At 53.6% G+C, this 18390-nt stretch overlaps 1 protein-coding gene across 1 annotated transcript in view; it reads left to right on the top strand.

Moving 5' to 3' along the window:
• Positions 1-18390, top strand: part of CDH4 (cadherin 4) — a 479406-nt gene that overhangs the window by 417475 nt on the left and 43541 nt on the right. The window contains exons 5-6 of the mRNA XM_018057599.1: positions 3668-3823; positions 8350-8494. Of these exons, the coding sequence (XP_017913088.1) occupies positions 3668-3823; positions 8350-8494 (301 nt within the window). The remainder of the gene's footprint in view (positions 1-3667; positions 3824-8349; positions 8495-18390) is intronic.

The following is an 18390-nucleotide window of genomic DNA, read 5'->3' as shown; positions in this document are numbered from 1 at the left end:
CAGCACAAACGTCACTACACCCAGCAGCACATGGCAGGGGCCTCGCACTAACCCTCATCCCTGCCTTTGACACTCCCCCAAGCAGTTTCTAGGCTTGGAAGCCGGGCTGGCAGGCTGCTCCATCTCCCTGAACCCATCTCAGTCCTGAGAGGAGGTCAGTTCAGTAAAGAGTTATCTCATTTCAGGCGGCGGGGTTGCGGGCAGGCTTCAGGGCAGGCATACCATCAGGTTATGATAGGAGGCATCTCTTTGAAAGCCAAAGAAAACCAAACTTACTGGTTAGACCAGACCTGTTTCCGAGCCCTGGGGTGGGAGGCAGCCCATCGAAAATATTTCTGGATGGCGAGCTCACAGCATCTTTGTGGTCTGGATGCCTCTGGTGAGATCGTGTTTTGTCTGGGGAACCTTGAGAGGTCATTGGCACGGCAGCAGGCATGCAGGTTGTCTGTGCATGAGCTCTTTCAGGTGCTCCCTTGAAGGTCATTCCCTCATCCAGCCTTAGTTTGCAGGGCTTTGGGAAAAGGGCAGCTTCGCTTTTAGTGTTTCCCAGTTGGCTCAGCAGGTAAAGAATCTGCCTACCAATGCAGGAGACTCGGGTTCCATCCCTGGGTTGGGAAGATCTCCTGGAGGAGGAAATAACAACCCACTCCAGTAGTCTTGCCTGGGAAATCCCACAGACAGAGGAGCCTGGTGGGCTACAGTCCATGGGGTCGAAGAGTCGGACACAATGGAGCAACTGAGCACAGCAGCACAGTTCTTAGTGATTCCAACTCAGAAGGGCAGGAGGATATTGGAAGCATTGGTCTGGAACCACGTAGCCAGATATTTGAGGAAACTAGAAGTCAAATCCAGTCCACTTACGGGTAAGAGCTCTAACAGTTAAAAGTAAAAAATAAAACCTCAAAGACCACAAACAGGACTAGAATCTTAAGGCACAGAATTCTACCAAAACCTAATTTTTCTCTGTATAATCACCCCCATTTTTAAGATAATCAGATAATCATGGTAAAACCAATTTGTTTGCAGAGGAAGTCTGGTCTCATTTGACGTGACTCTTGGGAGGTTACTGGGCAGTAACTCCTAGCCAGGACTCTCTCTGGTCACCCAGGCCCTTCTGCTCAGCTGATGAAGGCGGCTCTGGTGGGTTGACCCCACCCGCTGGTGTCTCCATGCTGACCATCACACCTCCGCTGGCCTGGGGGAGTGCTCTGCAGTTACCTTACTTTGCGGTCTTAGGAGAATGGTACCAGGGAGGATTTGTAAAGCCAGGGCGGGTGTTTTCTCTATATGTCCTCTTCTATGGAAGACTTTAAACACCTCCTAGGTGAGCTCCCCTGACCCTCGAGCCCTTTGCCGAGGAATTTCCTAAAGAATTAGCAGTCTCTTCACGTTTGTTCTTCCTTCAGCCAACTGTGAAATTTTATATTTTCTCAAAAAATAACCCGTTCATCAGGATTTTCAACTTGGCTCGCATAAAATATAAAGAATAAAATAGATGTTTTAAGTCTTATTTTTTCCTCTTACGCTTGCCAAAGGTACATCTATTTCTTATGAATTTTTTCCCCAGAGTACAGCTCTTGCATCTATTTATCAATCCTTCCAACTTTTCTGTTTTCAGATTCAGAAATTTCTGCATTCGTCTTAATTACCCGGGTGTTCACCATATCCTGCTTTGTCATTCCTTTCCTTCTGGATATAAATGCTCAGTTCATTCACTGTAATTCTGTTTTAATGATGAAAATATTTGAAGTTAAGGGTTTGTTTTGACTCCGTCTCTGGCCAAATTCCTTGGGTTTCGCTGTTTCATTGTCATTACTATTTTTAAGTGAAAGTGAAAGTCACTCAGTTGTGTCCGACTCTTTGCGACCCCATGGACATAGTCCATGGAATTCTCCAGGCCAGAATACTGGAGTGAGTAGCCTTTCCCTTCTCCAGGGGATCTTCCCAACACAGGGATCAAACCCAGGTCTCCCACATTGCAGGCGGATTCTTTACCAGCTGAGCCATAAGGGAAGCTAAATGCAGTTTTGATTCTTAACCTGTGGTTACTTCAGAATGTTTTCTAAAATATCTCTTTAAAAATCATCTTTAAATTTTAATTATATTATTCTAGTAAGAAGTCCTGGTCAATTTTGCTTTGTGGAATTTTTTTGAGGTTTTTGTTGTGGTCCATTTTTTTGCAAAATATTGCCATGGTCCCCTGGGCTTTGATTTTTTAAAGTTGTCTTTTCTAAAGGTGTATTCAGAGTTTATGCTAATCTTAATTTGGCCCCATCAGCTATTGCTTTCACGCCCCTGTGGCTTATTTACAATCTCTCACCATCGGAGAAGCTTGTTGTCTTACATGGTCTCCTGCCCACCAGCTGCCCCGTGCATGCCCAGGACCTCTGCTTCACCTGAATGAAGGACGTGCACCTTATGTGTAATTCTGCAGGTGTCCTTGCCGTCTCCTGTAGTCGGGCATTTATCTAACGATCTGGTCAAAAGTGAGGTGCTGTCCACATAGTCCTCCCCCAACCCACATAAAGCACAGAATTGTGCATTTTTTCCTCTGTTCTTTCATTTCTTCACCCAACTCTCAGGCTTTGCTAGCTTACTTTAGATGTGGGACCCAGATCACCATTATTGGGGTCTTCCCTGATAGCTCAGACAATGAAGAGTCTGTCCACAATGCAGAAGGTCCAAATTTGATCCTTGGGTCAGGAAGATCCTCTGGAGGAGGGAATGGCTACCCACTCCAGGATTCTTGGGTTTCCCTGGTGGCTCAGATGATACAGAACCCGCCTGCAATGCAGGAGACCCAGGTTCGATCCCTGGGTAGAGAAGACCTCCTAGAGGAGGAAATGGCAACCCACTCCAGTCTTCTTGCCTGGAGAATCCCATGGACAGAGGAGCCTGGCGGGCTATAGTCCATGTGGCCACAAAGAGTCAGTCACGACTGAGTGATTATCATTTTCACTTTTCACCATTATTAAGTTGTTGTTTTCCACAATATACCGTTTCTATAAACACTGTGCCTGTACTCAGCTCTGTAACCACATTGACAACATCTTTCAGGGCTGTGTTTCTGTGTCCAGATGCTGGTGGGGGGGCATTTCCAAGGCAAGCCCTGTTCTCGAAGTCTTTGCTGTGACCCTCTCTCAGGGCAGGGCAGGAGGACCAGAGCAGGAACAGGGGACATTCTCTGTGTCTTTGCACATCCAAACATGCCCACTGCCTTTCTGCACAGATGATCACTCGGGGGCACAAGTGTCTTGGGCCCTGACCTTTTCCCTAAAAACCCCACGCAGTGAGCTGTGTCCTCGCCCCTGTCTTTCCGGAGGTTTGACGTGAGGGCCCTTTGTGCCAGGTCCTCAGCCATCTCAGACCATCACTCAGGCTCTACCGTGGGCATCTTCACCTCTGCCAAGCTCCCTGCAGACCCTTTCCTCTTGGAATACTGTGTCTCCTCCTCCCTGTCACCTGGTGGGCTCACCGGACATGTAGTGCAGGCTCTCAGTGAACCCCTGGCCTCACCTGCCCTTCTGGTCCCCAGAGTGGACCAAGCGCTGGCTGTGGCCTCACATGCCCCTGAGAGAGACATCATGTGAGGCCATCCAGTGGGATGAGCATAAGGTCCCAGTAAGAAGCCTGACCTTCCCTCGCCCCCGTCTGCACCCTCTTCCAGATCCGGTCCGACAAGGACAACGACATCCCCATCCGATACAGCATCACAGGCGTGGGCGCTGACCAGCCCCCCATGGAGGTCTTCAGTATCGACTCCATGTCCGGTCGGATGTACGTCACACGGCCCATGGACCGGGAGGAGCGAGCCTCCTACCACGTGAGTGTCCCTGGACTCGGGCTCCTAAGGGCGGGGGGTTGGAGGGGAGTGCAAACCCAAGTCCTTATCAGAAAAGCCCACCTGCCTGCGGGGCGCCTCCCCGGGCTGTGCAATTCACAGAGCAGATGGGCCGAGAATGTGCTCTGGTAACGTGTCCCTGGCGATCCCGGGAGGGCCTGGGACACAATGGGGGAGCCCCTGGTCAGAAGCTGTGGACCCACGTGACCTGCTGGGAGTTCTGCTGGGGAAGGGGTCGTGCAGCTGGCCTGTCACTGCCGCCTCTCCAGTTCTGGGCACGCATCCCCAGCCCCTCTGCCCCTTCCTCTGAGAGCAGAAAGGCGGCTCTGAGAGAGCGCTGTTGCTTTCATGGGGAGCTGCCAGTGGAGAGGAAAAAAACATGAGAAAGTGAAGGCTGCGAGGCTCAGTTAAAGGGACCGTCCACCACTTTCCACTTGGCCTCCTGGCCTGGCGGCACACAATTGGCCCTAGAGCTCAGTGGGTGCACGGCTCTCACGCCGCCCGCCCTGGCGTCCAACCCTCTTTGGGCTCTGCCTCCTCTTCGTGGGATGAGCATTTGCACCTGCTGGAGGTGGGGGCTGGAGCCAGACCTGGAGGGCAGGGGTGGGCAGCCCCACCCAGCAGCTGAGACCTGTGCCCTTAACCCCTCCGACCTCCATGCTCTCCTGCAAAGGGGAAACAGTCAGGCTGCCTCAGCGTGTGTTCTGAGGACTCAGGGTGACCATCCCTGCGGTGTTCAGGACAGCCCAGAACGTGGTAAGTCTGCCTCTGTGGCTATAGCCAGGGCATCGGAACTCCCAGCTCCAAGACTGTGTTCACAAAGGTGAGGGGGACGGAGTCACAGCCTCCGCCCTGTGTCATCTATGGACCGGCACTGACCTCACTTGGCTTCAGCCTGCAGTGCCAGATGGGAACCCTGAGAAGGGAGGTTCCACACGGGCAAACTTGTCGATACCACATCCCCTGGCGGAGAACAGAACCCACCACTGGGGGGTGGGCAGGCCCCTCTGAGTCACAGGCTTTCCTCTCTCAACTGCTCAGCTCCTAGCTCAGGATGGCTGCAGAATTTCTGAGTCCAGCACAAGATGAAATGGGGGCCCCTCTGAGCTTACTACGTGTTTTAAGATGATGACGGCTAAGCTTTAAACCACACACAGACCCTTCTGAGTACAAGGCCCGAATGACTATGAGAGTCACACACTCGCCTCCTGAAGTGAAACAGACAGGAGGCTGAAGCTGGAGGACTTGTGAGCCTCATCCCCTGGCCGTCTGGGCCTCCCCAGCCCCTTCTGCACCTCGGTGCAAACGGCTCAGAGCCACACCCAGGTGTCACTGTCCACTCTGAAGACCCCCCAGCCCTGGGCACCCCAAGAGCAGCTCGATCCCAAGAGCACCACACCCCCTCTCCCTGCACCCCCAAACCAGAGCCTGGGAAGGCAGGAGACACATTTGGGAAAAGGAGACTCACTTGGCTGTGGACTGAGAGATAGCTCCCCAATTCCTCACCTGCCGTGGGCCAGGGAATCGCTTTGAGTTTAGAGTCCACGATTTTAGTGGGGCTCTGATTTTAGTTACCTCTGTCCACCCAGACTGTCTCCTTGCCACTAAAGTCAACCCCCTACATGACGTGACTCAATCACGGGGTGACCCCTGTAACCTTCCCACCTGGAACCTGTGCCTCACATCTCAGAGTCCTCTGTGCTCCCCCAACGGATGCTGTTTAATCCTGTCCTGAGTCCCACTGTCATCATGGCTGTTGAGGGGGTGGGGCAGCATCTCCCACCTGAGAGGGAGTTGACAGACCGTGGACACGGGTCACTGGTGGTGACTGTGTGAAGCCTGTGATCACGAGACAGACAAGCATCACTGTCTGCTCTGCAAGGTGATTCCCCAGAGGGCGCCTTCATGGCTTCCTTAGGAAGCCTTGCTGTTGGGGCCACGAGCGATCAACTTGGGCAGGATTTTCCTGAGCCTCCATTTCCCTGCCTGTGAACAGAGATCCAACAGACCCGTCTCATGGTTCTTGTGAACAATGAGGTGAGGCAGTGCCTGTGGAGGTCTCGGGGCACTCCCAGCCAGAGCCAGCGCAGGGCTGACGGAAGACAACAGGACCCTGCACACAGCAGGCATGCACAGCGCATCGCAGGAAATTTACTCTGCACAAGAAACCCAGATTTGCAAGTCTCAGGACATTCCTTATCTCCAAGTCACAAAGCATTTCTTGTCTCCAACGCCAAGACAGACCCCATCCCCAAGCCTGCAGCTGTGTCCAGCCTGAGAGATGGAAGGGAGGGGTGGGTGGCCTCTTAGAGATTTCCAACAGAATCTATCAAATGTTTTAAGCTTTTGGAGGGAGATGAGGAGACCCTGCCAACCACTTTCCATCGAGAGCTCCACTCGGCCTGCTCCTGCTGCTAAAGATAGCGGCCCAACCGGGGTGTCACTTTAGTTAGAAGATAATAACTTTAATTTTAGCTCAGAATTACTTTTTTCAAAGCCTCCTCAACCTTTGGCTCGGCTCCTTATTGCCTGGTCGCATCTGACAAGATGAAGGATGGCCCAGCTGCCCGTGGGAGGATCCCCTGGAGGAGGGCACAGCAACCCACTCCAGTATTCTTGGGCTTCCCTGGTGGCTCAGACAGTAAAGAATCTGCCTGCAACATGGGAGACCTGGGTTCAATCCCTGGGTTGGGAAGATCCCCTGGAGGTAGGGCATGGCAACCCACTCCAGTATTCTTGCTTGGAGAATCCCCATGGACAAAGGAGCCTGGCGGGCTACAGTCGATGGGGTCACAGAGAGTCAGACACGACTGAAGTGACTTAGCAAGCACACACTGGCCGCCCACAAGAGGACTTCCACAGCAGGGAGGTGCAAACTGGGCTCAAGGAGCAGGGGCCCGATGGCGGGGGTTGTTGGGGAAGCGGTGGGTTGGGAGAAGCAACTGCACAGCACCCCATCCTGAGATGTTTAAACGTGATGTTTCAAGCTGATCTGTCTTGAAGGGGCAGCTGCATGGCTCTGCAGGCTGCAGGTCCCAGGAACCTGAGCTCACTTGTCTCCTTGTGATGACACGGATCATCTCCTCCATGAAGCCCGCCTTGAGCTCCCCCCAAACACATGGTTTCAAGGGGAAAATTCTACACAGGGCTGTCTGCCAAGGCTGCGGATAGGTCAAGGCCCCTCCTGCAGTCATGGATGGCACCCTCCCCTCCCCCAAGGCTGGCAGAGCGGCTGGGGGCACAGGGCACCAAGGGGATTGCCTGATAACTGGGCGGGGCCCCCAGCTCAGAGACCTCTCCTGCTGGAGGCTCCTCTGGGCACCCTTGACTTGGCACTGTCTTGGCATAAGGATCCTGTAGTCCAGTGTGTTTGGTTTCGAGGGTGACATGGTTTCCACAGAGAGGTGAAAGCACGGCTGTGTGACAGTCACAGTGTTGGTCTGGAGAAACAGGTCGGCCCCTTCCACCTCCAAGTGTGGTTTTCCCGTCTAGTCTCAGGGCGCCCACGGCCCCACTCCAGCCCCCTCTGCTGCCCATGGCTCAGTCACTCTGCATTCCCCATGCTTGCTGTCCTCTGGGCCCCTCATCCAGGGCTCAGCTCCAGCATCACCTCCTCAGAGAGGCCTGCCTGGCCTCCTCCCCACCCCATGGGTCACTGCAGTCACGTGCCTTCTCAGGGGCCATCTCCTGCATGAGAAGCCCCAGGGCAGCCCCGGATCTCATGGAGCCATGGACTAGGGCAGAGCCAGTGCCTGCCACAGGTGGGCCCTCAATAGATATTGATTGAGCGAATGAATTAATGAGTGAATGAATGAATAAAAGATAAAAATCCAAAATCGAAGAGGGGAGTCTGAGCAGCCCCTGTGGGCCCTTCAGCCCAAGTTGGGGTACCTACCCTTTGTACCTTGAGTTGTTCCCAGATGGAGCTCCCTGGAGCCCCTTCCCCATCAGAGTGGGGCCTTCCACCCCAGGGTCCCTGGACCCATTTCCTCTCTGCTGCCCCAGGAAAAAGATAAGCCAGGGTGTGAATGGCCAACAGGGTAGACTCGAAGTGGATGCCCAAGTTCAAGGACCTGCTGCGTCTACTCTCTGGGTCTCCCCCAGGCCTGGCCTCCTGGCAGCAAGGGGCCTAAGCTCCCACCCCGTTAGCACACATGGCCTTTCTGCAGCTGCTCTAGGTAGACATGAGTCCTCAGCATCAGTGGTGCAGGGATGGATATCAGCGTGGACCCTTGGGTCAGCCTCCAGCTCCCATGGTCGCCCTGTTTCACCCTCCCAGGACACCTCCCATTTCCACAGATGAGAGAACCCAGACTCATGACATGTCCCAAGCCCACCCCACACTCCCCAGGCTGCGCCTTGAGGGGTCCCTGAACTGCTCTGTAGCCCCACCCCAGGGCTGTAGGTCACAGGAGATCCGCTCCTGGTGGTTCACAAGGCTTCGGGTCAGGCGCATCCCCGCTGGGGGCAGCTGCTGGCCCTGACAGCATGTGTTGCTTTCTTTCTAGCTCCGAGCACATGCCGTGGACATGAACGGCAACAAGGTGGAGAACCCCATCGACCTGTACATCTACGTCATTGACATGAACGACAACCGCCCCGAGTTCCTCAACCAGGTGTACAACGGGTCCGTGGACGAAGGCTCCAAGCCAGGTGAGCCCTGAGCCCCAAGGGAGGGACATTCCCGAGGAGGGACACGCAGCCCCCGCCGCCATGATGACACCTGGGACTCATCGCTTATGGTTTATTTTAGCACCCACTGCATGCCCTAGGGAGGGGCATCCCTGCCCCACAGACCTCACAGTCCAGGCCAGGCACAGACAGAGGGTCCGAAACAAGGGAGCAGAGCCCCTGCAGTGACGATTTGGCTCAGGAGCCCTCTGGGCGCTGAGTCATGGGAACGGCTGTAGATTAGGGAAGGCTCCTCTGCAGAGGTGACCTGTGGACCAGGAGCTGACTTGTGATCAGAAGCAGCACTCAGAAGGGCAGGGAGGGAGTCTGGTGGCAGGGAGAGCATGTGCAAAGGTCCTGGGGCCGGTCAGGGAGGAGGCTGGCCATCTGAGGCCTCCTGGGCACATTTGGGCATAGCGGGAAGCACCTGAGAGGGCTGACTCCCTCAGCCTGAAGAAGTGAGCTGTGTGGCTGAAGCCCTTGGTCCCCCTCAGAGCTGACCCAAGAGCTGACCCGTCTTCCCAAGGACTCCTGTCCAGCATAAATGATAACGACCACTTTACAATGTCTGGTCTCTGGATCCCATAAAGACCAAGAAGTGGGCATCTCCCTCCCCCTTCAGCTCAGACAGGACTCAAGGCCTGAGGAGGTGGAGCAAGCAGTCCCAACCCCTCAGTGTGGACATGGGCACTAATCCCCAGCAGATGCTGGCACAACAGCTCAGAGATCCCCCAGCATCACCTGGGAATGTGTTATAAATGCATAGCTGGTGGCCGCCCGCTGATTCACTCTGTAGGTGGGGCCCCGAGGAGGCAGCCAAGCTCCAAGTAACTCTGCACTTGCTAAGGTTTGAGAAACCCAGCCCCACACTGTCTCCTGATTTGGGGGAGGGTGGGGGGCAGTTGTCCTCATTACGACTACTCAGTTTGGGGCAGGCAGGGGCAGGGGGCAGGGTGGAGCTGAGCCAAGCACCACTGCTGAAGCCCCTACTAAGGACTGCTGGAAGCTGCCACTAAAATTCAGACTGTGGTAACATTTGAAATTGAGAGAAACTAAGGGTCATTTTGATTCATGAGTGATGCCCTGTGCAATACTGGGAACATACGCACAGTAAAGGTGTTGCCTGTCATCTGAACATCACAGAGGCTGGCCCTCCCCATCCCTGGTGGGTGCCCATCCTGGGAAGACTTCCCGGGCCTCTGAGGAGGGGTCAGCAGGCAGAGGGGCAGGAAAGCAAGCATTTATCATCTCTTCTCCCTGGAGGCAACTGTCACAGCTCCGTCTCCAGGGGTTGCTGCTTCCACAAGGTGAAATGCATTTATAACTGATTGTCCTCAGAATCAGAAGGCTCAGGCCAGCCCAGTGTCAGCAAAGGGAAAGCAATGTGACATTGTTTCTGCAGAAACCTCCGCGGCTGGGCCCTTCAGGCCCCTGCAGGCCCCTGAGGGGCAGGTGGGTGGCCAGATTAGCTACAAACAACCAAAGAAAGCAAATAAGGACTGCTGACAGCCAGCTCTTTAAGGAGCAGGGTGGAGAGTGGCTGTCGGGCTTGGTGGGTTGGGGCGGGGGGACTTTCTTGTTAATGGAAGCAGCAGGTCCTCTCTCCCCAAGACCCAGGACACTCTGTGAAGGTGCCTCAAATCAAGCCTCCCACATCTTATTTTCGAACAAATCAATGAGACAGTTTTCCCAAACGCATAACTGCCTTTACCCATTAGGATAACAAAAACAACAAACTGCTTTATCTTCCCCTAAAATCCTGATAAACCTTTAAGCCAGGACATTGGAGCATCCTCAGATCACTGGACGTGGCCCGGGTGAGCTGAAGGCTGGCCCTTTATTCCCTAGGCACTCAACACCTTTCCAAGACTGTTTGCACTAAATGTTGGGTGACTTTCGGAGCCCCTGGGTGCCCCCAGCTCCATTTCTGGTCCCGGAAAACTGTCAGAGGGGACCAGAGATGCAACCCCTTTGTGCCAAGCCAGGATGGAGCTGCACGGTGCCTCGCTGGGCCTGGCTTGATGCCCTGGTCCAAGATGAGGAGGCCATGTCCAGACAGAGCAGGGCCCACCTCCTCGACGCAAGAGGCTCCCCGGGATATGGAAACAGTCTCTATAAGTCCTTTTCTCACCCCAGTAAATTACAATAATAAGAGGTTTTACACAGTGCCTTTGTGGGATAAGGAAAAACTACCGCCAGAAATTAGTCATTATTCTCTGGAATGATAGGCTAATGAAGGGTTTCAGACGCATGTTCTAATGGAAAACAAGTGAAAAGATATATTCAGTATTGACTCAGTCGGGTAGGAGTCAGCTAAGGTCTGGGAAATTGCAGCAGGGACGTCAGCCAGCTGCTGGGGGCCAGATCCCAGGTCACCCCACATCTTCCCTGAACCCCAGGCCCCTCCATGTCATGAAGCCCTCTCTGGCTTTGCTGAGTTGCAGGGGCCTCACACACAATTCTGGTTCATATGGCTGTTCAGTTCAGTTCAGTCACTCAGTCATGTCCGACTCTTTGCAACCCCATGGACTGCAGCACGCCGGGCTTCCCTATGCATCACCAACTCCCGGAGCTTACTCAAACTCGTGTCCATAGAGTCAGTGATGCCATCCAACCATCTCACCCTCTGTTGTCCCCTTTTCCTCCCGCCTTCAATCTTTCCCAGCATCAGGGTCTTTTCAAATGAGTCAGTTCTTCACATCAGGTGGCCAAAGTAGTGGAGTTTCAGCTTCAGCATCAGTCCTTCCAATGAATATTCAGGACTGCTTTCCTTTAGGATGGACTGGTTGGATCTCCTTACAGTCCAAGGGACTCTCAAGAGTCTTCTCCAACACCACAGTTCAAAAGCATCAATTCTTCGGTGCTCAGTTTTCTTCACAGTCCAACTCTCACAGCCAGCTGAGCAGCTGAAGTTCTCATTGTAATTCCATATAAATGGCCACGTGGGGGCAGTGGTTGCCGTGTTGAGTCCCCACCCAGATGGGGCCACAGCAGCAGTCCCTCCCCATGCCTGGGACCTTCGGGCCCCTCCTGATCATGGTCCCAAATCCTGGAGGGAACTAGCCAGGGGCCACCAAGACCTGGGAGACTGCATGCGAGACTGCAGATGAGAAGGGGAGGCACATCCGCTGGCTGCCCTCTGAATGTCCCGCCACCGGAGCTTTGCTTGGGTGGGCGCCCCCGCACTTCCAGGCACACACCCCACCTCTGCCTTTCCAAACTCTGCCCTTTCTGCAGAGCCCCCCTTGATGCCCCCCTGTTCTGTGTCCCCCAAATCTGCTGGGCCCACCCCTGGAGGGGACCACCTCATGCCTCTTGGCAGAAGCTGCACCTGCAGGAGGGGCCGCGTAGCGCACGCAGGCGGGCAGGTTCACCAGCTCTGCACTCCCACTGTCAGGACATGTGGGCGCTGGGTGTGCATCCCTGTCCAGCAAAACCGGTCTTAAGGAAAGTAGTCTTCTCCATCAAATCCTCTTTCCCTAGCTTTGAAATTGACCCCGTGCTCGGGAGTTCAGATTAATAATAATTATAAAAACTTATGTCTGTAATATAGATGTTTTCCATAAAGAAATGGAGTTTCATTTATTTCAAGTGCACCAGAAAGTGGAACCAAAATTAGAGTTTCCCAGAAAAAAGGTTCAACTGAGATGTGACGAGAAGAAACCCAAGAGGATTGTGACCTGGTGCTTACTGAAGCCTGGGGTAACAGAGGCATCTCTGGCCCTGGGTGGGCAGGAAGCAGGAAGGCCGGGCTTTGGGCAACCTTGAACTTCCTAGGCAAGCACCGCTCCAGGCAACTCTTCAATGTGCTTCCTAATAGGGTCTCATTGGAAGAAATGTCTTTTTAAGATATCTTTTTACTTTAACGTGATTGTAGACGCACATGCAGTTGTAAGAAGTAATACAGAGACATCCCACAGACCCTTCCCCTGACTTCCCCCGGTGGTAACATCTCAAAGATGCAGGGTCACACCAGGGTGTAACATTGGTACAAGCCCTGGCCCTCACTCAGACTTCAGCACGCGTGTGTATGTGAGTGTGTGTGTGTCCACGCAGTTTATCACACGTGCATATTCGCACGACCCCCATGGTCAAGACAGCAACATTTAAGAAGGCTAACACCCATCTTCCCTGCTCACCAATCCATCTGCCCACCATCCCTACCCTTGCAACCACTGACCTGCTCTCCATATCTGTGATTTTGTCATTTTAAGACTTTCATATAATTGTGACCAAAGCAGTATGTTACCTTTGAGTGCGCTCTCAGTTACTCTGTTGTGTCCAACTTTTGTGACCGCATGGACTGTAGACCGCCAGGCCTGGATTCTCCAGGCAAGAATACTGGAATGGGTTGCCATACCCTCCTCCAAGGGATCTTCCTGCCCTGGGGATCAAACTCATGTCTCTTGCATCTCCTGCATTGGCAGGCGGATTCTTTCCCACTAGCACAACCAGCCCATCCTACAGGAAAGCAGTCCTGAATATTCATTGGAAGGACTGATGCTGAAGCTGAAACTCCACTACTTTGGCCACCTGATGTGAAGAGCTGACTCATTTGAAAAGACCCTGATGCTGGGAAAGATTGAGGGCAGGAGGAGAAGGGGACAACAGAGGATGAGATGGTTGGATGGCATCACCAACTCAGTGTACATGGGTTTGGGTGAACTCTGGGAGTTGGTGATGGACAGGGAGGCCTGGTGTGCTGTGGTTCATGGGGTCGCAAAGAGTCAGACACGACTGAGTGACTGAACTAAACTGAGCACCACCTGGGAAGCCCATGTTAGCTTTGGGGGCTGGGTTTTTCCACTCAGTATAATTCTCTGGCAAATTGTGTGTCCTAAGCTCATTTCTTTTCATTGCTGAGAAGTCCATAGTGTGTATGCCCTGCCCTCATTCACCCTTTGAAGGGCATTCTTGTTGTCCCAGTTTGGGGCCGTAATGAAGCTGCCAAGAGCTTTCACTCACATGTGGACTTTCATGTGAATTTTCATTTCTCTGGGACAAATGCCTGAGGACTCAATCACTGGGTGGTTCGGGCACCAGGTGTTTAGCTCTGCCAGGAAGTGCCACACACTTTTCTGGGGTGACCGTACGATCTCCTGTCCCACCATCTGAGTGGTCCGGCCTCTCCGTGTCCTCACCAGCATTTGGTGGTGTCATCATGTCGTGTTAGCTGTTCTGATAGGTGCGCAGTGGTACCTCACTGTGGTTTTTATTTCTCTTTCCCTGATGCTAACTATGGTGGAGATCCCTTCCTGTGCTTGCCATCTGCATCTTCTCCTTGCTGAGACATCTCTTCATGTCTTGTGTCCATCTTCTAATTGGTTCCTTTTTTAATCACTGAGTTTTGAGGATTCTTTATTTGAGATGCAAGCCCTTTGCCAGATGTGTGGTCTGCAGATAATTCCTCCTACTTTGGGACTCATGCTTCTCATGTTCTTCAGGGGGTCTTTTGGGAGCAAGAGTTTTTCATTTTAATGAAGTTCAATTTTTCACTCTCCTCTGATGGACTGGAGCTGGGTATTGAGAACTCTTCCCAAACCCTGGGTCCTGAATATGTTCTAGGCTGCATTCTAAAGGTTTTAAGTTTCACATTTTATTTTCTGTCCTTGGTCCATTCCAAGTTAATTTCTTTTTTCTTAATGTTTCAAATTTGTTCATCTATTAACCAAGAAAGGCACTTCCCCCACCCCCTCCATTATATTCACATTTCAGTGATGCTATAGACTTGAAATTCACTTTTGGACATTGACTTTTCTATCTGAGTTAATTTCTGTGTGATTTTTATAGAAGGCGTGAGACTTAGTCTGGTTCATTTTTTGTTTACGGATAGCCCAGATGTTCCTGTGCTGTCTGCTGGAAAGGCTTCTCTATTTCACTGAGCTGCTTGTGTACCTTTCTCAAAAGTCAGGTGGCTTGTTTACGGGTTTGCTCCGTGTTTTCTGCTCCCATCCGCTGATCTGCCAGCCCCTTGCTCCCTGGATGCCGGGAGCTCCACAGGAAACCTTGAGTGGAGCGGAGGTAAAGGCTGTTTCCGACTCCAGCTACCCTTATCCTCACGGGGTGGGACTGTGCACTTGGCAGGTGCCATCGCGTGGCACTCAGCTGCGGGGGGGGGGGGGGCGCTCCGCAGAAAAGAGAGGCAGTGGAACTTCCCTCAGCAAAGCCGAGGGGGTCCGGAGGAAAGGTGACCCTGCTGTCCGCCAACCTAGCCCCTCAGCCAGCGACCACAGTCCCCTCTAAGCAGTTCCCCTTTATTGCTGCAAACTCTTGGTTTATATAGCCAAGCAAGGGGGTGTTTGTGAGGGTTGGACCAATCATGTTAAAGGTCAAATTGTAATATGCCATAGTTGCACCAATCACGTTAAAGGTCAAGTCATCATGTGCTTCATTGTAACAGGAGTCTATGGTGATCGCACTGTCCACGTGCAGGGAAATCAAGAGAGCCAATCAAAAGTTTTAAAACACACCTTAGGCCGCGCCCTCATCTCTTCTGCCAGGCGCCATCTTAGCTCTAAACCGCAAAGCTAGCCCTTTTTTCAAGGTTTCCCATTTAGGGCCCCATACTCAGCCACTCGTCTTAGACTCCCGGTGGCCAGCTGTGGCCAGCATGTGGCATGGCGAGGCCTCGGCTGGCCACTCACTCTGTCTCATCGTTAAATGGGGGTGATAGTACCACCGACCTTGGGGAATCAGCTGAAGGTGTCCACCTGAGGCAGCTGACACCTGTGCTATTGTTAATGGTGTGATTACTATTAATGGGTATTAACTTATTACTATCGTTAAATGTTCTTACTCAAAATATCAGTTCATTTTCACAACTCTGGTAGCAAGTTACATTGTCAGATGGAATCTCGGATTGAACCATAAAACTCGCTTAAAACCAGCTGTCCTCTACATTACGTTCCTGCATCCCTCAGGTCACCTGATGGCCGAGCTAGACCTCAGACGTTCTTAATTATCACAAACTCCCCATTGGCCACGGCTGAATGATGGCCATTTTGCAGCCTGGGCTGGGCCAGCTGGAGCCAAGCTGAGGCCTGGTCCCAGAGCTGATGGGAGGATTGGGCCCAGGTGCTCCTCCAGGCCCTGCCCCCTTCAGGAGGATGTGCAGGAGAGGGACGGGGAGGCGCCCTCCTTGGTGAGGCCACAGCTGGGGCTTGGCCAGTGGGCTGCAGCAGAGGGCGTTCAGGAGAAGAAGCTGGAGGAACCCCTGTAAGCGCCAGCTTCCAGCCGAGCAGGCTTCCCCATCGGGCCCCCCACTCACCCCTCCGACCCCAGTCCTCTTCCCAGAGTTGCATGGGGTTGGTTGGGGGATGGCACTGCAGAGCAGAGGCTGAGACCTTAGGAGGCCCTCGGCCAGGCCAACTGTTTTCTTCACCGGAAGCAAGCGCTCTCCTGCACCTCCGGGTGCCCCTCCTGGGTGCAGGCGCATCTTTAAAAGGTCAAGTTCGGCTCCTTGGAACTTGGCCTCTTTAAGAAGGACAGATTAAAAAACTCTGGGCCCCCTGACCTGCAGCTTCTGAGCCCAACCGCTTCCCAGGCTCCCGAACCTGGCCGGGGAGGCCCCGCGTCTCTGCTGGAGGCCTCGGGCTCCCCTGCAGTGGGCGCATCTGCCACTGATGCTCTGACTAGCGGCCACCATGGAAAGAGCACTGCCTGGGCCGCTGGGGGCTGGGCACCGTGTTAGGGCCTCCAGACAGGAAACCTGCTGAACCGTGTACAGCCCCGTGACAGGCACTGTGGGCAGTAGGGAACAGAGGCGAAGAGCAGGTAAGAAGACACACCGCGGGAGCACGCGCCGCCGAACCACACTCCCTGCCGGGCGCTGCCAGTCCACCCGCACGGGATGTGGTTGTGGTGAAGGAACGTGTGGTGTTTACTGAAACGGCTCCAAACCAGGACAGGCGGTTCGTGCTCAAGAGATCCAAACCCTTCTTGCGGGGGTGGGGGTGAGGGTGTGGGGGGCGAGCGGGGGAGCGATGATTAGTTCCTGCACAAATCTCTGCTTGGCGGGGTCACGGGGTGGGGCGGGGTCGCAACTCTTAGGCGCCTGTAGGTCGGGCCACACGTGCTCAGAACTCATGGTCATCAAGTAGTTAATGTGCTCCACGGGGTGGTGGTCTCAGCCTTTGTTAACCCACCCAAGAGACCAGCATCAGATGCTGTTATCAGGCTATTTCAGAGAGGAGCTGGTGCAGAGGACATGCTGGCGGGGCTAGTGCGGGGCGGGGCTAGTGCGGGGGCGGGGCCAGCGCGAGGAAGTAGGGGCAGAGGTCCCTGAGTGTCCTGCTTCGGTTCAGGTGCGGACAACAGTTAAACCAGGTGATCTGGCTCGTGAGCTGCAGTTCTAACCATGAAGCTAACCTGCCTCCCCTCCCCAGCCTGGGTCAGGAATAACTATGGATACAAGTCTCAGAAAACCCAGCTAAAACTAGTGGCGTTTTAGACGAGTGCATGAAGCCGGCAGGCTCCCCATCTCTGTGCCCTTTGCCTCCCTCTGATTTTTCACTACGATGTCACAATATGGCTGCTGTACCTCCAAGCGTCACACCCACTATCAGGAGAGAAGGGCAGTGTGTAGCGTGGGAACCATCCCTCTAGAAAAGCACACACAAAAGCTGTGTATGAGGTGCCCCTTCTCCAGGGTGGGAAAGCGTGAGCGCCACCTACAGGAAGCCCATTGTCCAGATGAGGAACCAAAAGACAGGTGTGCTAGGTAGGGGCCTAAACAGAGGGTATCTGATGCATGCGTGGGCAAAGGCCGTTAGGATGGGAGGAGTCTTTCCTGCCCCAGGGCCTCTGCCCGGGCTGCGCGCACAGCCTGGCCATCCTCCCCCTGACCGCTGGCACACTGGCTCCTCCTCGCTTCTCCAGAGCTGTCTTCCCCACCGCTCTCACCAGGAGCCCCTCCCTGCACACTCTGGTCCTATTACTACTGCGTTTTCTTAGTTTGTTGTCATCACTGCTTTTCCCCTTTGCGGGGCAGAGACCCTGTCTGTTCCATCACCTCCTCCATCACCACCATGTGCCTGAGCAAGGGTGGGATTCAGTGACAGCTCAGCCTAAGTCACGGGCCAGCTCGGGGGTGGGGACCGCACCTCCGTGCCCAGGGGGTGGGGACCGCACCTCCGTGCCCAGGCCCCCACCCTCCCTGGAGGGTGCACATCAGTTCTGTGAAGGCCTCCTGGAGGGTCCACACCTGTGCAGAGGGAGGCAGCCAGGCCTGTGGTGTACCCCAGCGGCCAGCGTTGTCTGATGCTATGTGGCTCAACCCCTGGTCAGGTTTATCCTGCTGACCCTCCAGTCTCACACTTCCTGCCACCCTGCCCAGCCCCCACTTTTCAGGAAACAAGCTCACAGGGCTCAGGGCAGACCTCACAGCTCCATCCTCATAGCCTGGACCCCCCTCTCCCGTCTGCGCCAGCTGGGGGTCCATGTCCTTACAACAGCATTTCCCTCTGGAAATCAGAGTCGCCGTGTGCTCTCCTGCCTGGAGGCAGCCAGACAGGTCTCATGGCGTCTCTCGAGCCTCCCAAGAAAAGATGCCTCCTTATCAATTTATTTTTTTCTAAAAAAAAGCTCTAGTTGGAATCTCTGCTTTTCCTAACCCCTTGTAACTGGATGAGGACCTATATTATAAATTTTGAAATTAATGTCACTTTAAAATATTAAATAGCAGAGAAATCTACATGCTGCAAATGAAGTCAAAGAAACCTTCATCTATATAACGCAGAGTTTTTGCTTAAATAGATTATTCTATTAGTCAGCCCTGTTTATTTATTTATTTTATTTCTGTGCCGGTGGAGGTCCCCCTGAGACTAATGCCACGGACTATTGCACAGATGGCACCGGATACTTGAAAGTCATCCGAATAT

This window comes from Capra hircus, chromosome 13 (assembly GCF_001704415.2).
Source record: "Capra hircus breed San Clemente chromosome 13, ASM170441v1, whole genome shotgun sequence".
In the NCBI taxonomy this organism is placed as follows: domain Eukaryota; kingdom Metazoa; phylum Chordata; class Mammalia; order Artiodactyla; family Bovidae; genus Capra; species Capra hircus.
Note: the sequence above shows the minus strand (reverse complement) of the source record. Positions and strands in the feature narration are given on the sequence as shown.